The sequence below is a fragment of the Culex pipiens genome, chromosome 1 (genome assembly GCF_016801865.2).
Source record: "Culex pipiens pallens isolate TS chromosome 1, TS_CPP_V2, whole genome shotgun sequence".
Lineage (NCBI taxonomy): Eukaryota > Metazoa > Arthropoda > Insecta > Diptera > Culicidae > Culex > Culex pipiens.
In genome coordinates this window covers 124,370,968-124,397,188 of record NC_068937.1, presented here as the reverse complement: position 1 = coordinate 124,397,188, position 26,221 = coordinate 124,370,968, and the positions used below count along the sequence as shown (strand labels likewise).

Here is a 26,221-nt window from a genome sequence, read left to right as displayed (position 1 = left end):
GCCTGGTGGCATGCAAAATGTTTGCACGCTTCAATCTCAATCTGTCGATTGCTTTTCGGGACGCTTCATCGGGGACGCTGACATTTGCTGGTGGTTACGCCCCAATCAAAGCCTTCTTCGCTTCTGTGGGCCCATATTGGTGGCCATTTAGGGACAGCAACCGCAAAGCAAATCGCCATCAGCGCCTCCTGCGATGCTGATTGAATAAATTTGGGCGACCAATACTGGAGATGGGATCACGTTGACACTGTGAAGGCAGGGTTGCTGGAAAATTTTGAACATCATTTAAACAGAAACTGAAACAGAAACTGAAACAGAAACTGAAACAGAAACTGAAACAGAAACTGAAACAGGAACTGTAACAAAAACTGATTTGACAGATTAACAGATCGAAAATTCGTACTTACCATCACCTTCCGAACTGTTCCTGCAGGTTCCTTGATCCTGACGTCCGTAACTGAGAAGCATACCAGTCTGTCCTAGACTGTTCGATTGTTGCATTCCTGCAGAGCAAATCTGTTTTCCAACTCCAGTTCTAGCAGCCCTGCCCAGCGATGATTCCGTTTGGCGCTTATGAGCACGTTCGAGCGATCTGTTTGCTTTCTGATTTCACACTCGGCCTAATTTCGGGCGCTTCACTGCGAAAACATTTGCTTGATGAACACTCACACACACGTCCGGTCCACTGTATCGTACTGTTGTTATTGTTGTTGTTTTCGCTGGATATTGAATTCTGTGCAAACACATGACACAAAAGGGACAACAGCGTGTGTGTGTGTGGTTCATTAGCATAACTAGGGGAGTTTCCCACAAGAAGGCGCCATCTCTCGGGCTAACTAGCCCCAACTGGTCACGGCGATGTTGCGCCTGCTGTTGGCCCACCCGGATGAATCCCTAAATCTTGTCCCAATAAACAACGCCAATATGAGTTTGTCTGAGGGAGAGAGAGGTTGCACGTGTGAACTGTGGTGAATTACGAGCAAACTTGGGCTGTGCCAGCCTGATAACCGACTCCGATGTGCAGTGCAAAGTTGCAGTCTCATGGATCATTAATCTTGCAGGAAGAAGACGGAGCCTGGTTCTTGTAAACACGCTGTAAGGAATTTGTTATCACACAAGTGCTTACACGGTCCTGATTGTGTACATTGTTGCGGCTGTCGTATTTAAGGGGTTATTTGTGTAATGGTACACATTTGAAGGCTACCATTAAATCCAACACTAATGAATGTTATATGACAGATGTAGCCAAAATGATTTCTCGGCTTCTAACGAAATTGTAATCTTCATCACTGAACTAAGCTCCAGCACAGCAAAAATCCATTAATTAAAACGTTACCCACTGTTGATATGAGTTGCCGGGTACGGGTCAGAGTAGATCACAGAGTGAGGAGAGCATATACAGTATTTATGTGGTCGCAAGCTAGCAAACTATTTTCCGTCAGGAACCCACATCACATCGCAGCGCATCGCACATACTGTTTTTAGAGGTTAGGAGAGGGGATTCACAGTACGATACGGTCGTGGTGTTAAGCTTCCGTTAATTAAATGACATTTCACACGCATCCCTGCTTCTAGCTGTGGTGGACCAGTCAGGGCCAGGATTCTAGCAAAATTTAATCACTAGTGCACAATTCAGTGGAAAATTAGAGTAAATTGATTAAACCATTGCAGAATTTATGTGTTTAATTGAGTGCGGCAACGTGCAAGTTGAAAATAATTAAAAAGTAACAAATAGTAGTAGTAATGTGAAACTTTTTCAAAGTGATCCGTAGATAATTATATTTCATCATGTAAATTTTCCCATTTTTGAATCCTGTAAATTTTGTTGACAAGTAATTTTTCAAATTTGTGGGTTGAGTTGATGCTGAAGTCAATGGTTTATTTTCAACCTATTTGTTTTCATTCTCATAAAAAAATCTGATATTCCAAGTTTTCATTTGATCCCGCATCGATGCCCTTCAACCCCCAATGTTGCAGTAACCTTACAAATCCATTCATCCGAATTTAATCCAACTCTCCAGCTCCACACTATCTACTAATGAAATCATTTTTCTCGGTAATCTCATTTGTTCCCATCTCTCTCGGGCACATTCGAGATTCGTTCTGTCATTTGGGGGCCATGTTGTGTGTGTGTGTTTGTGTGTGTGTGTGTGTGTGATGTATGACTCTTCAACTCAATACACACACACACACACACACACACACACACACACACACATCCTCACACCTGTCACAACAGCTGGTACGTGTTAATAAAGTGGGCACCACCCCCACTCCGGTGGAATCGCTTCTGGTCACGCAAACCTCGAGTTGGGGATGCCACGTGACCGACTGTTGGCCGATTTGTAACACCGTAGGTTGTGGGAACATGTTATTAGCGAGCGGTTAATTTGATTTGTTTTTTTTTTTTTTATAATTCGATAAATTGTCGATTTTTGATTGATGGTAACCACGTGAGCACACGTTCGACACGTGGTTCGCCAAATTGGCTTGGGCTTTGCGTTCAGGATGTTTTCAATACCTGATGGATTAAGTTCATGCAAATGGGTTTAAAAAAATTCCTTTCATTCGTGCTTTTAAAAGGACCCTTTGAATTATGTCCCCATTCAAACCGAACTCCCAAATTTTCAGCAAATTAAAAAGCTCCACATGTGCTCGAGCCCACCCACCTCAGCGCGCACAACTTTTTCCCCAACGCCATTATTCAGCAACCAGAAACCCATTTGAAGTTGAAAGGATCATCCACCAGGTGAGCCGTTTCCGGCGAAGGATTTCGATAAAAAAAAATATGTGTTCAATAAAAGACGGTGATTTCCCACGAGTGAAATATGTCACCCTAGAACACGCGAAGGAACTTTACCCGGTGTACCACCTGCGCCAGGAGACATCGCGCCGGATGTCGTCGTCGAATAAAAACTTTAATATCGAACCAATACCGCCCCGCTGGAACTCGATTAATGGCGCCTGGCTCTTGGCCGCCTCCATCCGGATCTTCATGCTGTGTGACATTTGCGTTATTGGGTATAGCGAGCGAACTATCTTTGATCTTAATGAAACCCTCTCGACAGTGTCGTCGTCGTCGTTGACGGGCGACATGATGTCAGGAGCCGGGTCCGGCCGGTGCAGTGGAAACATTGTCCTCTTGATGTGGGCCGAAGCGCCAGTGGGGTGCGAAAATTGGGGGAACGAACCTTTTTCGTATGAAAAATTGATTTTATATTTAAAAATACTTTTCTAAAACGGACATCAAACTTGAGATACCCTCCTGACATTAAAGCACTGATCTGAAAAGTTGCGATGCAATTTTAGCTGTGGTAATGTTAGGTGAAGTCAAGTCAAATCAAGAAAATTTAGCATAGCATAGCATAGCATTGGTGTCTAACCGTAGCTGCTACTTCGTTATTGATCAGGACCCCCCAAACATTGCTCCGTGGACCACAGATGAAAAAAAAAATGCACTAGAGTGCCCTCCAGTATCGCTATCGATTTTTATTAAGTTAGCGATGCAATAAAACACAATTTCCACATCGATAGTTATTTAAATGAATTTGCGCGCATGTTGACATACACACACAGGCAGTCGTACATACATTCAGGCGATTTTTTTTTGTCTGGTTTGCTTCCTAGGGTAGTCCTATTACTTCAGTTTGACAGCTTCGCGGTTCGAACGAATTTGGGCTAACCTCAGATTGACGAGTAGAAATAAACCTAAATTCACATCAACTAACTGAAAATTGACGTCCGTCTAATCCTTCAAACAACCCTCAGGGCGCGCGCACAAAACCATATTTGTATGCAACAGCGTAGCAAACTGCACTGGCAACGACTCGACAACAACAGTTTATGCAAATCGGTTCGCGCTGAGCTCGCCTGGATGTATGCAAAATAGCAAGGACACACAAACACACACGCACAGAGTCAGACGAGCTTTGGGAAGAGTTGCGGGATAATGTGTTGAGCTGAAATATGCATACGACATAAATCGACGTCCTCCCGAGGAGGAGGGGGGACGAGGAGCTTTTGAAGCCACGGATCGTCGGGTTGGTTGCCGTCGACGCCGCTAGGACCGGATTAGTGAATTATTTTAAATTGAAATTCGATTACCGGAATCGATTTAAGCGAGTCCGGCCCCAGGTCAGTTGCCAGAAGTTTTCTGTTTATTTTTTGTTTCGTTGACCTTGAGGGCAGTGCTGAAAAATGGAAAATGATGGTTGGGATGATTCAAACCATAGTTTTTTTAATAACTGATTACAGTTTTTAAAGTTATGGTACGAAGTAGTAATAATCTGTCAACCTGTAAAATAGTCAATCCGATTTAGTTTCTTGGTTCTGGTTCTGGTTCTGGTTCTGGTTCTGGTTCTGGTTCTGGTTCTGGTTCTGGTTCTGGTTCTGGTTCTGGTTCTGGTTCTGGTTCTGGTTCTGGTTCTGGTTCTGGTTCTGGTTCTGGTTCTGGTTCTGGTTCTGGTTCTGGTTCTGGTTCTGGTTCTGGTTCTGGTTCTGGTTCTGGTTCTGGTTCTGGTTCTGGTTCTGGTTCTGGTTCTGGTTCTGGTTCTGGTTCTGGTTCTGGTTCTGGTTCTGGTTCTGGTTCTGGTTCTGGTTCTGGTTCTGGTTCTGGTTCTGGTTCTGGTTCTGGTTCTGGTTCTGGTTCTGGTTCTGGTTCTGGTTCTGGTTCTGGTTCTGGTTCTGGTTCTGGTTCTGGTTCTGGTTCTGGTTCTGGTTCTGGTTCTGGTTCTGGTTCTGGTTCTGGTTCTGGTTCTGGTTCTGGTTCTGGTTCTGGTTCTGGTTCTGGTTCTGGTTCTGGTTCTGGTTCTGGTTCTGGTTCTGGTTCTGGTTCTGGTTCTGTTCTGGTTCTGGTTCTGGTTCTGGTTCTGGTTCTGGTTCTGGTTCTGGTTCTGGTTCTGGTTCTGACTTCTGGTTCTGGTTCTGGTTCTGGTTCTGGTTCTGGTTCTGGTTCTGGTTCTGGTTCTGGTTCTGGTTCTGGTTCTGGTTCTGGTTCTGGTTCTGGTTCTGGTTCTGGTTCTGGTTCTGGTTCTGGTTCTGGTTCTGGTTCTGGTTCTGGTTCTGGTTCTGGTTCTGGTTCTGGTTCTGGTTCTGGTTCTGGTTCTGGTTCTGGTTCTGGTTCTGGTTCTGGTTCTGGTTCTGGTTCTGGTTCTGGTTCTGGTTCTGGTTCTGGTTCTGGTTCTGGTTCTGGTTCTGGTTCTGGTTCTGGTTCTGGTTCTGGTTCTGGTTCTGGTTCTGGTTCTGGTTCTGGTTCTGGTTCTGGTTCTGGTTCTGGTTCTGGTTCTGGTTCTGGTTCTGGTTCTGGTTCTGGTTCTGGTTCTGGTTCTGGTTCTGGTTCTGGTTCTGGTTCTGGTTCTGGTTCTGGTTCTGGTTCTGGTTCTGGTTCTGGTTCTGGTTCTGGTTCTGGTTCTGGTTCTGGTTCTGGTTCTGGTTCTGGTTCTGGTTCTGGTTCTGGTTCTGGTTCTGGTTCTGGTTCTGGTTCTGGTTCTGGTTCTGGTTCTGGTTCTGGTTCTGGTTCTGGTTCTGGTTCTGTTTCCGTTTCTGTTTCAGCTTTCTTTGAATATGTTTTCCATCCCTGTTTGTTGATCCCAGTTTGAGCATGCACCCAAAAAGACCACTACAATGAATGCAGCTTGCCAAACGAACCGTTCCCCCTAGTGAATCCAGGATAATTACTTGTCCTGGCCATCGATCCGCTATGCTGGGCTTTATCAAGTTTGACGGTGCTGTGAGAGTGAGGTTATGTTTGGCCACCCATCGCCACGCTGCCAACATTTTCGATAAAACTCAAACAGACGCGGGAAACTTTTCGGCTCCGACCTGTCAGTTTAGCCCGCTCGAAGTTATTCCATAATAATTCACCGCACTCAGGCTGCCTTTTCACACCGTTCACCGTTTTTTGTTGAAAATCCATTTGGCCCTGTTGGTCAAAGTTGGACTTTGCAGTGAGGAGCCCGCGAGGTGATTTTCGGAAATGTTCCGGTGGAATGTTCGGCTTATTTGAGATTGGCAGTAAAGTGTCTAAGACGGTACATGTTTTGTGTGAAGGAGCTTTTTGAAAGGGTTTTGTACATAGAGCTATTTCATAAAACACCTTGTTTCTATAGAACATGATATCGACGGTACTTGTACTACATTTTCTACATCTTGTGAACTGTGGAATGTACTTCAAGTAAAAACAAGTACTGAATTTTGTTTCAGTTATTGGACCATCCACAGACCCTCCAACTAGCATTCAAAACAGGATGGTCTAATTGGAAGTGACACAGGTTGGAAAAGTCAATAAGTTTACCCTGTCTTCTCTTCTCCTGCAGTTCAAACTAAACTTGTTTAGAAATTATCAAAAGCGAAAGCGAGCAAACAAATCAACTTCAAAAGCCAGCATTCTCGGAAAATGGTGACTGAAATAGTATCACGTGTAGGAAGAAGACCAGTTTGTATAGCTGAAAATGGCGCTTGCTGGGAAACGAGCCATAAGCTATTGAACTCAAGGAGACGCATCATTGGGTGGAAAAAGTCGGCAAAATTTGTCCTGAAATTCAGCTCAGCGATTCAAACTCAACGACACAAAACAAAAACAAACAATGCTAAGCGAAACCTTTTCTTGGGCAGACTGAGCTTTCGTTCGAGCGAAAGTCGACGACGTCGACGAGCTTTGGGTCGATGCTAATTAGCTGGAAGGGCGATTGATTCTGTGATGGTTCGTTTGCGATTTGTGCTGATGCACGTGTCTAGACGCTGGCTGCTATGGTTTTTGATGGTGCCTCTTTCTGTCAGCCACAACTAAGTGGCTAAAAAACTACGTTTTTTAATCATAAAACTTTGTGTCCCGATTTGACCCACTTCCCGCTGAACTAGAGTGCTCATATTTTGGCCAGATGCTTGTTTTATATGTACAAACAATTCAAGTATTGATGGGAATCGAAAAAAGTTGCCCCGATTTCTCTTAAATTTGCGTAAAACTTTGCCCTAAGGGGTAACTTTTGTCCCTGATCAAAAATCCGAGGTCATTTTTTATATCTCGTGACAGAGGGGCGGTACGACCCCTTCAATTTTTGAACAAGCGAAAAAAACATGTTTTTCAATGATTTGCAGCTTGAAAAGGTGATGAGATGGAAATTTGGTTTGAAAGAGACTTTTATTTAAAATTGTATGCCAGTTATCATTTAACTTTTTTCGTATAATTTCAATCTCTGTAGAATATGCATTAAAATTCAAACATTTCACGTCATCACTGACAACAAAAGTGCATGTTTATGTTTACCCAATACCCATCCCGCCAATTGCAACGCACCATGCAGCGAGCATTGTGTTTCAGATACAAAAAAAAAGTAATAATTTCAAGATGAGTTTGAAAAAGGGTTTGATCGGATGCGTTTGCCCGCGCGCAACATCCGCTGGAATTTTCGTTAGATTGTGCCACCGTCAAGTGTTTGGTAGCGGAGGGGAAATCTTAACTGGGGGTAACTTTGAATTGAATTCACAGTCAAATTTCCGATTGATATTTGAACAGTACAGTATTATTTTGTCAATTTTTATATTTAACATGTTGTGCAATTTGGATAGAAATCGTGTTCAAGGGCAAATATAGATTTTTTTATTTGGAACGATAATTCAAGTCACATAATGGAACAAAAAAAAACAATTTATAAAGAATCCCAGAATCATATGAATAACTATGCCCCAAATACAGCTGCTCCTCTTTCCGTAATGATATTCTCAGCGCCAAACTTAGCCGAACACTTGTTTGTGTTTACACACTCGCGTTTGACTTTCTCATTTTCTCTCTCTTTCCCGCTTTAACGATCATCCCACCGCAAAACGTTCAACCACAAAACCAATTTCGCAAGCGCAGTTTTACGGTACGTCATGCGTGGTCGGCTCCTAATCGTCGCCTCGCGTTCTTTGATTACAGTTTTCAGAGAGATAGGGAGGAATAGGGAGAGAGAATGCCTTCACGAGACACGAACTGTCACTTTTTACACGGCGCTCACGCACACTATCAAAACAAACTCCGTGTAAAAGGGGTGTCAAACTACAAAGTGACAACAGTTGGTGTCAAACCATCGGGGTTTCAGTGCATTTTGAAGGTTATTTTGTGACTTTTTTCCTTGAGTAGCTTTACTCGATTCTTTAAACACCCGCAAACGCTGTTCCTAAGCTTCTATTAATCAGCTGTTGAAAAGTAGTAATGATATATATATATCGCTCATTTGCAACACGGGGTAGGAGAAGAAAACCGCTCCTATTATTTGTAAAAAACCTTGAACTAATGCGGACTTTCGACAAAATTGAAAAAATCAAAAATCAATAAGCAACCCAACCCCATCTGACGGTACTTCCCAACCCTTTCGCCCAGATCACCAGATTGTTTGACTGAAACTGGAAGCTGTCGTATTCTTTGGAGAGTCAAATTGTCATTCTTTTTTCCAAAACATGTGCGGTGCACTTGGGCGCATCATGCTCCACTTGTTAGCTTCTCGACCCTAATGAAGCCACATTCTGGGCTGTCAAATCGAGCAGAAAACGAAGTCAGATGAGGGTGACCCCTTTTACACACGTGTGTCATTTAGTCCCAAACGAAACATCTCTTTGTGTCAAAGTGGGAACAAAACCCGAAAATGCAAGATATTTTTTTTTTTCGAAAATATTTACGACCGCGCCCTGCGGAGGGGATTTGTCGGCGTCACAATAACAAAATATAATTACACGAAAACAGAGACTAAAGAGTTCGAGAGGTGACGATAGATGTTTGGACAACTCGGGGGTGCCGCAGGTTTGACTTCTTCGGGGAGAAATTTGTGTTATTGATGGGGACAATTCCACGTGGTGACAGGTTACATGTTGTTTTCGGGCATGGGATGCTAACAGTGGTTGAACACGAAAGTTTACTTTCGAAAATAAGAGAGTTATTTAAGGTGCGATGCGATTGAGATCCCGGGTAGATAATTGTTAATGGAAGTTGAGTTGGGAGTTGATATATTGGTTGCGATATTTAATAAATAATAAAAATAATAATTAATGGGAATGAGGATACAATAGAATTTCTTGTTTTTTTAAACGTATTTGCAAAAAACTTCAATCTTTTTATTACTATGATTTTTGATATTCTTATGAAATGTGTAAATTTTTTGACAATGTAATTTTTTAGCCTTTGGTTTCTTCTTTAAAAATGTCTAATGAATATTTGGTGCGAAATAAAAATTAAGAAATATTTATTGAAGAAATCGAATTTCCTATAATAAATAGATTCAGGCAATGAATATTGTTGTTCTAGTTTTCAAAAATGAGCTGCATTAAATGTTTGTGGTACAAAATTCATTGACAATCTTCCAAACATGAGCATGTTTAGTTTTTTCAAATAATTCTTCCGAGTTTTTTCAAATATGAGCTGCTCTTAATTTTGTTGTATAAGATCTTTCTTTGAGATTTTTTTTTATATTTTAAATCAGCTTGTGTACTCCATTCAACATAACCAAATAATGAAAAATTGTTTAAACAAATCGTTAAGAATTTGTTCTTCCCGAGCATGGGTAAATAACAAGGGAAATGCGTAATAATACCTTTCTCTGGTATCAATACCAAATTTTGGTATTCCTGGACCCTTTAAAATTTGTCTTAAGGATTATGCAAGAGCAAAATGTGGTATCATACCAATTTAAGGTATTGTTTTGATATTGCAAAATTGCAGAATTTGTCAATGATCGAACACCACATTTTGGTATTATTTTGGTATTAAAGTGTTTTATCAAATTCCTCTGAAACTATGGAAAATTTTTGACCAATTTTAACAAAATAATTAATTTTGCGCTAAAATGATGTCTCAAAGCGAATGCTTTCATTCATAACCGGAAATTTCAAACTTGATTTTAAACATTTTTGATATACCCCCTATAGAAATGACTTGAAATTGTGGAAAATTTTCTAAGTCAGGATGGCACATTTTGGTATTATTTTGGTATTTAAGTGTTTTATCAAATTCCTCTGAAACTATGGGAAAATTTTGACCAGTTTTGACAAAATAATTGATTTTGCGCTAAAATCATGTCTCAAAGCGAATGCTTTCATTCAAAACCGGAAATTTCAAACTTTATTTTAAACATTTTTGATATACCCCCTATAGAAATGACTTGAAATTGTGGAAAATTTTCTAAGTCAGGATGGCACATTTTGGTATTATTTTGGTATTTAAGTGTTTTATCAAATTCCTCTGAAACTATGGGAAAATTTTGACCAATTTTGACAAAATAATTAATTTTGCGCTAAAATGATGTTTCAAAGCGAATGCTTTCATTCAAAACCGGAAATTTCAAACTTGATTTTAAACATTTTTGATATACCCCCTGCAGAAATGACTTGAAATTGTGGAAAATTTTCTAAGTCAGGATGGCACATTTTGGTATTATTTGAATATTGAAAGATTTCATCAATTTTCTCTGAAACTATGGGAAATTTGTTAAAAAAAATTTACGAGTTAATTAATTTTGCGCTAAAATGACTTGAAACCCAAAAATGTTAAAGATGATTTTAAAAATTAGTGTGATATACCCACTAATATTTTTTTCAAAAACGTTGAAATATCTCTAAGTCGGGATAACCAAATACTTTGAAAAACGAGTCAATCGACAGATTAATGAATTTTGGTGAATTTCAATTCAGTTTCATTTTAATAATACTTATTTTTCAATCTTGTTATTTTTCAGAAGCTTCAAGAACTTCAAGCACAGGCCGTTCATCAATGACAAATGCATTCGGTGTGGTGAAGAATATCACTAATAACAACATGGAATCATCAGGTGAGTAGATTTGGCTGTTGCATATGAATAATTTCCGTTTTTTCACTAACTGCAACTGCTGCACTAAAAATGGTATGAAAATACTAAATTTTGGTATTACTTGTTCAAATACCAGCGACCATAATGTGCTCTTGGTTGCCCAGTAATAGATGGTAAAATACCATGAAATCATACCAAAATCATGTATGTGAAAGACCACAGAAATACCAAAATATGATTTTCCAAGGGCGCGGGAATACCTAAAAATAAAACCATGGCAATACCAAGTTTTGGTATCCAAGCAATGTTCAAAAATCCAGAAGACCTCAACTTGATATTGAAATGGTTTTATTTTGAGGTATTATTTTACCCTTGGAATAACATGGTTTGGTATTGTTGTGCCCTTACACATACAAGATTTTGGTATGATTTCATGGTATTTTACCATCTATTACCGGGCAACCAAGGGCACATTTTGGTCGCTGTTATTTGCCCAAGTAATACCAAAATTTGGTATTCCCGTGTTATTTACCCCTGCTCGGGTTTTATTGCAAAAGTTTTATATTTTGTTGTGAAAAATTCAATCGTTATACAAATATTATCATGATTTTTGTGAATTGATACTAAATTAAAAATTGAAGGGGGGATTTAAGGTCTTGTATGTATGTATGTATGTAATTGAACCCCCGTCTTTGCAGGACTTGGCCATGACCACAGTATATTTCAACTGAGACGGTTCGGTTAGTAACCTTTGAAGCGAAATACCTTTCTATGGCTAACGATTTCTTCTGAAATTGTACAGACATAGATCGGTAATGCAGATTACTCGGGCCAGGCAATCCACGACTCCCTCGTCCAGTTCATGAGTATATGAGATGGCCCTGGGCTGTTTTGAGACGGTGTTAGTAGTTATATAATGGTTTTGATATATTATACCTTGTGACATTATTTCTCCACTACGGATCAATTCAGTTCTAGAGCATTAACTCTATGATGGCCGACTGGTTAGCGTCCCAGACCATCAATCTAAAGGTGTGAGTTCGAATCCCACCTGATTTTCAAAGGTTTTTTGTTCATATTCAAAGTTCAATTCCTGATTCCAAATTTCAAGGGAGCCGACCGGGATTTGATTCCTGAACCTTCTGCTTTCAAGGCAGAAGCCGCAACCATTAAGCCACGGAGCCGGTCAAATTAAAAATTGAAGGGGGGATTTAAGGTCTTGACAAAATTCTTATGGGGAGAATTGGTCAAAAAAGGTAGAGAACCACTGTTCTAAGCCCTTTGTGTTGCATTTTTTAAGCCCTTTCGGATGCATTTTGAATTTTGCCAAAGCCTTTTTAAGATTTATTACGTTTTTTAATCATAAAACTTTGTGTCCCGATTTGACCCACTTCCCGCTGAACTAGAGTGCTCATATTTTGGCCAGATGTTTGTTTTATATGTGCAAACAATCCCTGAAATTTTCAGGCAGATTGGTGAGGTCAATGCGAGATGGGTATGGTTTGCTTGTGGACTCGCTCATAAGTGATATTTTTTTATGAAGCCGGATCTCACTTAAATGTCTGGATCCATCCTCCAACCCATCGTTGGTTAGGTAATCGAAATAAATTTCTAATGATTCAAAAAGTTTGAAGATCTGGCATCCCTTTCTCAAGTTATGATCATCATATCTGTGTATTGTTTTATTCCGGATCTAAAATACATTTGATAAAATTTGTGTCCAAACCCATAATATTAACAATTTATGATAAGAGTGAGTAAGGCGCCAACCACGTTGGTGGATTAAGTAATTTTTCAACTAATACGCAGTAAGTAAAAGAATATCATTATATCTAGTTCTTCAAAAAAAAAAAAAATTATGATGTGTGTGCAACAAGTTTTTTTTCGAAACATCAACAATTTATTATTGATTCAAATACAAAACCATTTCGGTTTGGTTAAATTTTCAGCCAATTCTCAATTCTTTAACTCGATTTTTTTTGGCTTTTTTCTACAATGTATTTATTATGGGAGAACTGCCAGTTCATTCCTACATATGAAGGGATTAATTTCTTGTTACTTGAATTGAGGTTTTAATTAATTTATGGAGTTTTCAAAAAAAAAAAATGAATTAATGTACAAAATTTCAACAAATCTTCCGATAGCGTTCAAACCTACCTGAGACCTCGAGAAAAGGTCAGTTATGCTCGATTTATTCATGCAAATCCAAATTTTCAACCTATTTACTTTTTTTGGCAGAGTGGATCATTATCCGAGGTTCAGATTGAATCCTCATCCAAAATCTCCGGTAAATGAAACTATCATCAACACTGGCACATAATATTTGACTACACAGAAACAAAATGGAAAATACAACCTCTTTTATAGACTAAAAAAGTGACATTTCACTGGAAAAGATGGTAAAATTACAATTATTCAGAGGTAACATTACACATTTTTTCTGACATAAAAGGTGTACTCCTTATAAGATGTAATATCACCATGATTTTTTACTGTGTAGAGTGTGGTCGCAAAGCTCACATTCTATGTTAAAAGTAAGAAAATAAAAAATCGAAGTAATGCTATTATGTGAAGCTCTTTTGGATAATCGAACATAGAACCTGTTTACCTTAAATAAAAAACGTTAATTTATCCACCGATGGCGGTTGGTGCCTTCCTCACAATTATGTACATATTTGTTTCTGTAGTAAGAATGTCAAACCTACAAATTTTATCTAAATTTTACTTCTTACAACATATCTACATGGAGTATGGGGTCTAGAATCCCAAAAAATCATTGGACGTAATATTAGAACAACACCTACGGGGCTGTTTCATGAAAATTGTTCACTTTCAATAGTTATATTACTTTAAAGTTTTTTAAGCCATAAGGCAGTAAAAAAATATATCTGTTCATTTTTCCCGAGAGTTTCAAATCAACAAAATCCCGAGAGCCAGATCTCCGGATAGATCCGAACAACTTTTTCATCAAAATATTTGAGATCCGGCCTCTGAAAAGTGTACAAATGACACTTAGGTGCTCATAACTTTTGATAGGGTTATCAGATCTTCAATGTTTTGGGCTCATTAGAAAGGTCTTTCAAATACCTTTCTAAAAATGTATGATCAGACGGGTTTTCTTACATAAACCACCCTTTTTACAATCTTTCAAACTTTAGCCAGAATCGTTTTTTAGCATAACTTTTGAAATACTTAACAAAACTTCAAAATAGTTAATATAGGTCTTGTAGGACCCTAAGACGGATCGAATGAGACCAGAAGGGCCCAAATCGCTTAAGCCAGCCCGGAGATAATTGAGTGCATTTTTTTCGGTGCACGGACTTACAGACATACACACGCACAGATATTTGCTCAGAATTTGATTCTGAGTCGATAGGTATACGTGAAGGTAGGTCTACGAGGTTGAATTAAGAAGTTAATTTTTCGAGTGATTTTATAGCCTTTCCTCAGTAAGGTGAGGAAGGCAAAAAGTAATCAAATTGCACTTAATCTGTATACGGTTCTCTTTAAATTGAAACGTAAATGCTGTTTACCAATCGGATCTTGTAACTAGTACATTACTTTAAAGGTCAAAATACAAATAAAGGAGATTTTTTTCTCTGAAAAACTGAAAGGCAAAACATAGCCCTGCTGGGTCAATTTGGTCCCAAACCAACCCCTCGGATAATTTATCCGTTGAACCATAATATTGTCGTCGCATTAGCAGCGCGTTCTTTGCGCACACGTTTCAATTTTCAATTAAAATGCAAATGAAGTTAAGCCACCGCCGTATCGTTTCCACCAACAAAAAAGGCCTCGCCCGTGTTGCGAGGTGAGAAAATTTGATGCTAATTTGGAGTGAAAATAATCTTGAAGTATGACCGGCCCGAGAACAACATTCGGGGTTTCCTTTTCTTTTCAATGTTAGGTTGTCGGTCACTAAGGGGTCAGGGCAGGGTCAACGTTCCGTGTTAACGAACGGTCAACACTTCAGATAAGAAAGTTTCCTTTTTGGAGGAAAAAGTTTACCGGCCCCTCATCTTGTTGGCGATCATCGGAACAATTACGGTGATTTATGGTTTTTGGTGAGTTTTGAGAAGGATGACATCTCGTGGAACACGAATTTTGCATTTACTCCTGGAGATGTGAACGAGTCTCTGCTGACCAAAAATTCAAATTACAAAGTTTGATAACATAGAATGAATCGCATTTCGAAACTATTTTCATTTTGTTGACTACAATTGTTTCAGCTCTACTGGGGTTCGTTCTAAATCCCAGTCATACCACAAACATAACTTAAACTCCCTTCAATTAATAATTTGCCTGTTTCGTCACTCCACACAAACCCAGACAAATAGAAAAAAAAGTGTTGCCATCCGGCCCAGGCCAGTGTCGACCACCAAATCCGTTTTCACACCTAACTTTTCTCATTTTGGCAGCATTTTGGTGAACTTTGAGACCCTTCCCTCCACGTGTCCATTTGCGGGTGTGAAGTGAAAATACGCTCTTTTTTTTCGCTCCCCTGTAAAAGTTTGCCGAGCTGTCTCTCCTAGTTTAACGTAAAAACAACAACCTCGGCTAGTCAACAGCTTGGTTAGGGTAGGTTTTTTTGACGGGGTGACCAGAAAACATGGACAGACAACCAGAGTTGGTGGTGAGGGGAGGGAAGGGGGTCAGCAAAAAAAAAATAGCGAAATTATTAACGAGACCCCAGGGTTATCGTCATGTCAGACGAAAGTTCATGCATAGTACATGATGGTTGAAGAGATTTTTGTTCCTTTGGGAGCTTGATAGAAAAATAGTTATTTTGGTTTTTGATCATGTCTGCCAAAAACAAGTGACAAGGGGTTATATTTTGTACCAAAAGTCATACAATTTTACACAAATTTATAATAACTGATAAAGGTTGAAAAGGAAAAGTTATGTTTCTCAATTTAATTTAATTGAGTAAGGTCACTAACCTTCCACCAGAAGCCACGATAATCCCATTTAAAACTATCAATATCACTTACGCTCATTACTCGAACACTGAAAGCCCTCTCTTCAAGTCAAAATCCCTTCCCCATCATTTCCAGAAGAGGGCAAAGCATTCCGAAAACGGTTTTCATTACTCTCATTAGGATCTGATTTCCGAGTCATCGTCGAGCTCGAGACTGCAAGACTTCCTCCTCCTCAAAGTAGCAGCTAGTATTTTGTGTCATTATTTGCTTCAGACTCTGGAGGAAGGCGATGTCTTCAAGTAGGGTAGCAGCAGCAGCAGCTCTCCGTGACAGTGACAAATGCCCTCGGGGGAAGAATTTTCGTCTTCTCCAGCAGCAGACGCGCGTCTTGAGCTCCGAGGAGCCGGCAGCAATTCGAAACCGTGGTCCAGAAGTATAGACTGTCAACGCGGGACTGCCGGAGCTCTGTGCATACAGCGCTCAAGATTGATGGGGCTAGTAATTTATGAACCAATGCGATTCTCCTTCACTAACGATACATATTGGGATACAGTTCGAATCAAATTACCGGGCGATTGAGTTGGGAAATGATTATTGGTGAGTGAATGTCGGTCGCAGTTTGAGTGGATGCCGTTAACTTAATGTTATGATTATTTGAACAGATTATTTTATTTGGTATTTTTTGGGAATTTCTCTATTGAATTATTGTTTTTTTTTTTGCAACAATTTGATTAAACGAAACGATCAATCAATTAACCATCCATGGAGTTCCTAGAAATTCACGGTTATTAATGTGTATTTTCATTTTTTGCTACACCCAAAGTTAAAGAACGAGGGGATAGTACTCACGAAAAGAAACGTGAGGATAGTGCTATTTTGCGAGAGTATAGTCCTCTCGCGTGTTCATTCGTTCATTGGAACAGTTCATCCTAGTGAGTGGCCTATATGGACATATGACCGCCACTTAGTCTCCGAACCGTGGTGGCCCATACGGCAAAGTCACGGTTCAATATGCCGAATGTCTTAGGTTCGAGTCTCCGTACCGGTACTTTTTTTTGATAGATGAACTTTTTTTGAAGATGAACCCATGAGTAAAGTACTTTCGGTAATTTCGGGATTAATCCTCTCAGTCCGCACACAGTACCATTTTACTACCGAATCGTGCTCTTTATCCTCTCGTATGCCGATGCTCAGTTCTGGGTGTACAACCTGTTGGAAATGATATCAACGCTGAACAAAATCCTGGCAGGATGTTAATTAAAATAATTAGTTTCATTCTTGAAAAATATGTTGGCACAGATTTATTCAATAACACTTTAATAATGTTTAAACATGTATGTATCATTTTGTGGTTTCCTAATTTCGAGGATGTAGTAAAATAAACTTAAGGCAGACACCAATCTGTATTTCTTTAAAAACTAAAAACTAAAAACTAAAAACTAAAAACTAAAAACTAAAAACTAAAAACTAAAAACTAAAAACTAAAAACTAAAAACTAAAAACTAAAAACTAAAAACTAAAAACTAAAAACTAAAAACTAAAAACTAAAAACTAAAAACTAAAAACTAAAAACTAAAAACTAAAAACTAAAAACTAAAAACTAAAAACTAAAAACTAAAAACTAAAAACTAAAAACTAAAAACTAAAAACTAAAAACTAAAAACTAAAAACTAAAAACTAAAAACTAAAAACTAAAAACTAAAAACTAAAAACTAAAAACTAAAAACTAAAACTAAAAACTAAATACTAAAAAATAAAAACTAAAAACTAAAAACTAAAAACTAAAAACTAAAAACTAAAAACTAAAAACTAAAAACTAAAAACTAAAAACTAAAAACTAAAAACTAAAAACTAAAAACTAAAAACTAAAAACTAAAAACTAAAAACTAAAAACTAAAAACTAAAAACTAAAAACTAAAAACTAAAAACTAAAAAAACTAAAAACTAAAAACTAAAAACTAAAAACTAAAAACTAAAAACTAAAAACTAAAAAACTAAAAACTAAAAACTAAAAACTAAAAACTAAAAACTAAAAACTAAAAACTAAAAACTAAAAACTAAAAACTAAAAACTAAAAACTAAAAACTAAAAACTAAAAACTAAAAACTAAAAACTAAAAACTAAAAACTAAAAACTAAAAACTAAAAACTAAAAACTAAAAACTAAAAACTAAAAACTAAAAACTAAAAACTAAAAACTAAAATATAAAAACTAAAAACTAAAAACTAAAAACTAAAAACTAAAAACTAAAAACTAAAAACTAAAAACTAAAAACTAAAAACTAAAAACTAAAAACTAAAAACTAAAAACTAAAAACTAAAAACTAAAAACTAAAAACTAAAAACTAAAAACTAAAAACTAAAAACTAAAAACTAAAAACTAAAAACTAAAAACTAAAAACTAAAAACTAAAAACTAAAAACAAAAAGCTTAAACATTGCTTGTCCATCTTGGTTGGTGCTAGGTAAAACATTTGAATGAAAATAGTAGTTTATGCAACACGTTGCAAACAGAGGATTTTTTCAGCACGAGTCATACATTTATCCAACGAGGTTCACCGAGTTGGATCAATACGAAGAGTGCTGAAAAAATCAAGTTTTGCAACGAGTTCCATACAACATATTTTGCAATTCCAAAAAACACACACTGAGTGAAATTTTAAGTCAAATTTTCATGTATTTTGTCAATAAATCGTTTAAATCAAAAAAATGTTGAAAAGTGTTACTTTTCGAAACAAGTGCTGAAAAGTTCAACTTTTCAGCACCCATTTGAGTGCTGAAAAGTAGAACTTTTCAGCATTTATTTTGAAAAGTGTTGCTATTTGATTCTGTTATTTTTGGTACAGAAAAGTAGGCTGTTTCGTCGTTCAAGAATGACAGGAAAAGTAAGTAGTTTCACGACGGAATTGCAAAAAAGTTGTTTTAAAATGCATTTTACACGCGTCTAGTTGCTTCCCAATCATTAGTTTTCAAAATATCGACGTACTGACGGATTTTTTTTTTCGCGAAAAGAAAACTTTTCGTGGGACTGTACATTGGTATTGACGGAAATTTTAAAATGTTTTCAAATGAGTTTAAACGTGCTTAATATGATTATAAACGCAGGAAAATGCATTTTAACTGATTTTCAGTTGATTAAACTTTTATTTCCATTAATTTTTTTTTTTTAAGTTTTTCGAAAACATTGTTTGTCCTCTTATTATTCAGGAAGACTTTGAAGGGGCATAAACTTTAAAAAATATTTGCAACGGCCTCAATTACATTTAATAAAGATATTTAAGATTGTGATTGAACCATTGGATCTAAAGTTGGTATTTCTTTATGCCGAAAGATAAATCACGTTTTCTTCTCCTCTCTTTATCGTTTTCTCTCTCACGGCTCTCTTATGCTCTTAACGCAATTTCCCTCACTTTCTCTGCATCTATCCAATAAGTTGGTAAACAAAAACACGTGTTACTTTTCTTTTCAGCATCTCTTCCCGGCAAAACTGCTCGAATCCTCCTTCCAAATCTCCGTTGCGCAAACGTCACTCTGCTTCCAAAACCAGCCGCCAGGGGTGCTTCTCTTTGATTTTCTCTCCTTTTATTCTCTTTTTCTCTCTCTCGGAGCGCTTCGTCGTTTCCCAGGGATTTTCGGGAGAGATCCTCGTGATTCCGGCTGTCCGCTGCGGCCGTTCCCTCAGTCACGGTTCGGGGCTTGTCGCGGTCGAATGTGAGCCGCCGGAGGTTTGTTCGTTGCGTCGCGTTTACCGTCGGCCGTGCGTCAGTTCTACCCGGGTGCGCGTGTGAGCGGTTCCGGAATCCGGCGAAGGAGGACCAGGGAGGACCACTCCTAAAGATTTTGTGGATTTTGAAATTGGATTTGGACGGGAGCGGAAATCGCACAGGTTGGTTGATGCAAGGATATTGGTGCGGAGGTGCGTTGGGACGCAGTAGGCGGCAAAGGAAACAGCAAGTGAAGAGGGCGCCGACTGTTCGGGAAGTTTAGGGAGTTGACAGTGAACGGAGGAGACACGGTACGAAATTGCATTTTGATGGAGTGTTTTCGTTAGCAAGGATGGTAAAACTCCCCCAACTGAGAAGCGGTGTAATTGAAGAGAAAATATTCGACGAGGAGGAGATGTACCGAGAAGTACAAAAAGAATTGGGAGGGTAGGAAATCCAGGGTGGTGGAATGTGAAATGTCACGACAGTGAAGCGGAAAACGAAATGAATTTGATTTTTCCTGAGCCTGGCTGGCACAGCTGGCCATGACCAACATCAGCTGTCGGTGGAGCACGATGCGAAGAAGGTCGTGAAATTGCGTGAAATATTTGCGTGAATGTTTGATGATGTGACTGTCACAAATGACGGTGCTCATGTACGGTGATCATTGTTGATTCTGCTCACGCACGTTGTGAACTGCGAGAAAGAGCAGAAGGAAAAAATACATGCGAAAACTCAGTGAGAAATCATACACAGAAAAAAGAATATCGGAATGGCACAGTGAACTTGGATGAAGAGTCCCCGGTGTGATCATCGCGTAATCATTGTGGCGCGTGAAATATTCGCAGCTCTGCGGGATTTTTCTCGTTTGTTCGAGCGATGACGGTGGTGAAAACTGTGCCGAGAAAATCTGCTATTCATTTGGCGCCGAAGTTTACCTGGACTGGGTGGTGGTGGAATGCTGCTGTGGACAGAAATCCGCGTCGGGAGAGTGTGCCTGCTACGTCGATTGGATTGCGGCGTTATACCAGAGGATAAGAGGAATACGTGACGAGACGCTGCTAGGAGGACTTTTCTTGCTCTGTTTTCGGATGACATTTAAAAACTCGTTTCGTAAAAAATGTCTCTTTTTGCCTTTCTTACTAAAGAAAGGTATAGGTTTTACTTTAAGCCAGGACGTCATTTCCATCTTCGTAAATATGTCGATTCAGCATGAATTTTAAGCGGAAAAATCGCCAAAAAATCACACTGCATCGATTTTCGACGCTCTATCGATTCACCTTGGCAGAACTCGTCTATCTCGAACCCTCGAATTTTGAGAAAATAAATTCCGTGGAGGTCGAGTGATGTTCGTATGTGGTAAAATTTTGCAAAATTTTGTGTCGCGCCGTTCTCAGCTCCCATATATCCGATTTCGATTCTTCTAAATGCAGATGAAAGCTAGTGTGCTGAACCTGGGCGAGTTGCCGCGCAAATTTCGAAATATCCATCTGTTTTCGGATGCGGCCAGACTTTTCAACAAAATACACAGTTTTCAAATGAAAATATGGTCAATTTTTTTCATTTTCATATATTTTATTTATCTCAAAAATTGCATTTTTCGAGCCCTACAACCTCCCAAATTTTCATCCAGATTCATAATATGGTTCTGGAGTTAGAGCCGTTTGATTGACCTACCATAAGAAAAAAAATCCCTAAAAAAAGGTAAAAGCCCACCTGGTGACCTTCGCCAACATTTTTCATTTCTGATTTTATTCGAAATTTCTTGCTAAATTCATAGTAAAGACCATGAGTGAGCATCTGAAACAAATTCGACATCGATCGGCAATCCCGATCAATTTTTAGAACGATTTACTTTTTGCCTTTCTTACTAAAGAAAGGTATAGGTTTTACTTTAAGCCAGGACGTCATTTCCATCTTCGTAAATATGTCGATTCAGCATGAATTTTAAGCGGAAAAATCGCCAAAAAATCACACTGCATCGATTTTCGACGCTCTATCGATTCACCTTGACAGAACTCGTCTATCTCGAACCCTCGAATTTTGAGAAAATAAATTCCGTGGAGGTCGAGTGATGTTCGTATGTGGTAAAATTTTGCAAAATTTTGTGTCGCGCCGTTCTCAGCTCCCATATATCCGATTTCGATTCTTCTAAATGCAGATGAAAGCTAGTGTGCTGAACCTGGGCGAGTTGCCGCGCAAATTTCGAAATATCCATCTGTTTTCGGATGCGGCCAGACTTTTCAACAAAATACACAGTTTTCAAATGAAAATATGGTAAATTTTTTTCATTTTCATATATTTTATTTATCTCAAAAATTGCATTTTTCGAGCCCTACAACCTCCCAAATTTTCATCCAGATTCATAATATGGTTCTGGAGTTAGAGCCGTTTGATTGACCTACCATAAGAAAAAAAATCCCTAAAAAAAGGTAAAAGCCCACCTGGTGACCTTCGCCAACATTTTTCATTTCTGATTTTATTCGAAATTTCTTGCTAAATTCATAGTAAAGACCATGAGTGAGCATCTGAAACAAATTCGACATCGATCGGCAATCCCGATCAATTTTTAGAACGATTTAATTTTTTGCCTTTCTTACTAAAGAAAGGTATAGGTTTTACTTTAAGCCAGGACGTCATTTCCATCTTCGTAAATATGTCGATTCAGCATGAATTTTAAGCGGAAAAATCGCCAAAAAATCACACTGCATCGATTTTCGACGCTCTATCGATTCACCTTGGCAGAACTCGTCTATCTCGAACCCTCGAATTTTGAGAAAATAAATTCCGTGGAGGTCGAGTGATGTTCGTATGTGGTAAAATTTTGCAAAATTTTGTGTCGCGCCGTTCTCAGCTCCCATATATCCGATTTCGATTCTTCTAAATGCAGATGAAAGCTAGTGTGCTGAACCTGGGCGAGTTGCCGCGCAAATTTCGAAATATCCATCTGTTTTCGGATGCGGCCAGACTTTTCAACAAAATACACAGTTTTCAAATGAAAATATGGTCAATTTTTTTCATTTTCATATATTTTATTTATCTCAAAAATTGCATTTTTCGAGCCCTACAACCTCCCAAATTTTCATCCAGATTCATAATATGGTTCTGGAGTTAGAGCCGTTTGATTGACCTACCATAAGAAAAAAAATCCCTAAAAAAAGGTAAAAGCCCACCTGGTGACCTTCGCCAACATTTTTCATTTCTGATTTTATTCGAAATTTCTTGCTAAATTCATAGTAAAGACCATGAGTGAGCATCTGAAACAAATTCGACATCGATCGGCAATCCCGATCAATTTTTAGAACGATTTACTTTTTGCCTTTCTTACTAAAGAAAGGTATAGGTTTTACTTTAAGCCAGGACGTCATTTCCATCTTCGTAAATATGTCGATTCAGCATGAATTTTAAGCGGAAAAATCGCCAAAAAATCACACTGCATCGATTTTCGACGCTCTATCGATTCACCTTGACAGAACTCGTCTATCTCGAACCCTCGAATTTTGAGAAAATAAATTCCGTGGAGGTCGAGTGATGTTCGTATGTGGTAAAATTTTGCAAAATTTTGTGTCGCGCCGTTCTCAGCTCCCATATATCCGATTTCGATTCTTCTAAATGCAGATGAAAGCTAGTGTGCTGAACCTGGGCGAGTTGCCGCGCAAATTTCGAAATATCCATCTGTTTTCGGATGCGGCCAGACTTTTCAACAAAATACACAGTTTTCAAATGAAAATATGGTCAATTTTTTTCATTTTCATATATTTTATTTATCTCAAAAATTGCATTTTTCGAGCCCTACAACCTCCCAAATTTTCATCCAGATTCATAATATGGTTCTGGAGTTAGAGCCGTTTGATTGACCTACCATAAGAAAAAAAATCCCTAAAAAAAGGTAAAAGCCCACCTGGTGACCTTCGCCAACATTTTTCATTTCTGATTTTATTCGAAATTTCTTGCTAAATTCATAGTAAAGACCATGAGTGAGCATCTGAAACAAATTCGACATCGATCGGCAATCCCGATCAATTTTTAGAACGATTTAATTTTTTGCCTTTCTTACTAAAGAAAGGTATAGGTTTTACTTTAAGCCAGGACGTCATTTCCATCTTCGTAAATATGTCGATTCAGCATGAATTTTAAGCGGAAAAATCGCCAAAAAATCACACTGCATCGATTTTCGACGCTCTATCGATTCACCTTGGCAGAACTCGTCTATCTCGAACCCTCGAATTTTGAGAAAATAAATTCCGTGGAGGTCGAGTGATGTTCGTATGTGGTAAAATTTTGCAAAATTTTGTGTCGCGCCGTTCTCAGCTCCCATATATCCGATTTCGATTCTTCTAAATGCAGATGAAAGCTAGTGTGCTGAACCTGGGCGAGTTGCCGCGCAAATTTCGAAATATCCATCTGTTTTCGGATGCGGCCAGACTTTTCAACAAAATACACAGTTTTCAAATGAAAATATGGTCAATTTTTTTCATTTTCATATATTTTATTTATCTCAAAAATTGCATTTTTCGAGCCCTACAACCTCCCAAATTTTCATCCAGATTCATAATATGGTTCTGGAGTTAGAGCCGTTTGATTGACCTACCATAAGAAAAAAAATCCCTAAAAAAAGGTAAAAGCCCACCTGGTGACCTTCGCCAACATTTTTCATTTCTGATTTTATTCGAAATTTCTTGCTAAATTCATAGTAAAGACCATGAGTGAGCATCTGAAACAAATTCGACATCGATCGGCAATCCCGATCAATTTTTAGAACGATTTACTTTTTGCCTTTCTTACTAAAGAAAGGTATAGGTTTTACTTTAAGCCAGGACGTCATTTCCATCTTCGTAAATATGTCGATTCAGCATGAATTTTAAGCGGAAAAATCGCCAAAAAATCACACTGCATCGATTTTCGACGCTCTATCGATTCACCTTGACAGAACTCGTCTATCTCGAACCCTCGAATTTTGAGAAAATAAATTCCGTGGAGGTCGAGTGATGTTCGTATGTGGTAAAATTTTGCAAAATTTTGTGTCGCGCCGTTCTCAGCTCCCATATATCCGATTTCGATTCTTCTAAATGCAGATGAAAGCTAGTGTGCTGAACCTGGGCGAGTTGCCGCGCAAATTTCGAAATATCCATCTGTTTTCGGATGCGGCCAGACTTTTCAACAAAATACACAGTTTTCAAATGAAAATATGGTCAATTTTTTTCATTTTCATATATTTTATTTATCTCAAAAATTGCATTTTTCGAGCCCTACAACCTCCCAAATTTTCATCCAGATTCATAATATGGTTCTGGAGTTAGAGCCGTTTGATTGACCTACCATAAGAAAAAAAATCCCTAAAAAAAGGTAAAAGCCCACCTGGTGACCTTCGCCAACATTTTTCATTTCTGATTTTATTCGAAATTTCTTGCTAAATTCATAGTAAAGACCATGAGTGAGCATCTGAAACAAATTCGACATCGATCGGCAATCCCGATCAATTTTTAGAACGATTTAATTTTTTGCCTTTCTTACTAAAGAAAGGTATAGGTTTTACTTTAAGCCAGGACGTCATTTCCATCTTCGTAAATATGTCGATTCAGCATGAATTTTAAGCGGAAAAATCGCCAAAAAATCACACTGCATCGATTTTCGACGCTCTATCGATTCACCTTGGCAGAACTCGTCTATCTCGAACCCTCGAATTTTGAGAAAATAAATTCCGTGGAGGTCGAGTGATGTTCGTATGTGGTAAAATTTTGCAAAATTTTGTGTCGCGCCGTTCTCAGCTCCCATATATCCGATTTCGATTCTTCTAAATGCAGATGAAAGCTAGTGTGCTGAACCTGGGCGAGTTGCCGCGCAAATTTCGAAATATCCATCTGTTTTCGGATGCGGCCAGACTTTTCAACAAAATACACAGTTTTCAAATGAAAATATGGTCAATTTTTTTCATTTTCATATATTTTATTTATCTCAAAAATTGCATTTTTCGAGCCCTACAACCTCCCAAATTTTCATCCAGATTCATAATATGGTTCTGGAGTTAGAGCCGTTTGATTGACCTACCATAAGAAAAAAAATCCCTAAAAAAAGGTAAAAGCCCACCTGGTGACCTTCGCCAACATTTTTCATTTCTGATTTTATTCGAAATTTCTTGCTAAATTCATAGTAAAGACCATGAGTGAGCATCTGAAACAAATTCGACATCGATCGGCAATCCCGATCAATTTTTAGAACGATTTACTTTTTGCCTTTCTTACTAAAGAAAGGTATAGGTTTTACTTTAAGCCAGGACGTCATTTCCATCTTCGTAAATATGTCGATTCAGCATGAATTTTAAGCGGAAAAATCGCCAAAAAATCACACTGCATCGATTTTCGACGCTCCGTCGCCAAGTCGACAAGTTGTCAAGTTGAGCTTCGAATACTGGCGCGAGAATGCTGGCGCATCTATTTTGTGGCTCGACTTATACTCATTTTGTAGTAACTTGTCTACCGATGTTTCCTTCAATATGTAAGATATCGTAGCTTTTCTGTTTCTTTTGCCTTGTCCGTTTTTGCATAACTGTCCAATGTTTATGCAAAAACCTTTGTGACATAGGACATTCATCCGGCTACAATCAACTTGTTTCCCGTGCGCTTCTAAAATCGCCTAAATGTAGACTTCATTTTCGTAAGTTTATTTAACAGGGTTCATTGGATTCCAATAGGAGCTTTCTAAGCTTTTCATCGTTTATATCGTTTTCAAAGTGTTCAATGCTGGCGACTCCAATGGCTTTCTTCCTAAGGTTCTCGCGATTGAGTGTGTAGTGGTGCGGTTGTTAAAAATAGCTATCTCCGACTC

General features: G+C 38.3%; 2 protein-coding genes across 5 annotated transcripts in view; one reads left to right on the top strand and one right to left on the bottom strand.

Moving 5' to 3' along the window:
• Positions 1–4,315: 4,315 nt before the first annotated feature.
• LOC128092361 (uncharacterized) lies at positions 4,316–5,455 on the bottom strand (the record flags this gene model as incomplete). Its single annotated transcript, XM_052706034.1, has 1 exon — positions 4,316–5,455. A coding segment is annotated over one exon (1,140 nt), but the record flags the coding sequence as incomplete, so codon positions are not given.
• Positions 5,456–19,383: 13,928 nt separating this feature from the next.
• Positions 19,384–26,221, top strand: part of LOC120414274 (hemicentin-1) — a 332,674-nt gene continuing 325,836 nt past the window's right edge. For 2 of the 4 annotated variants that reach the window (XM_052709655.1, XM_052709619.1), the window contains exon 1: positions 19,384–19,578. The gene's annotated coding sequence lies outside the window, so the exon portion shown is untranslated. The other 2 variants (XM_039575396.2, XM_052709632.1) reach the window with 2 other exon arrangements.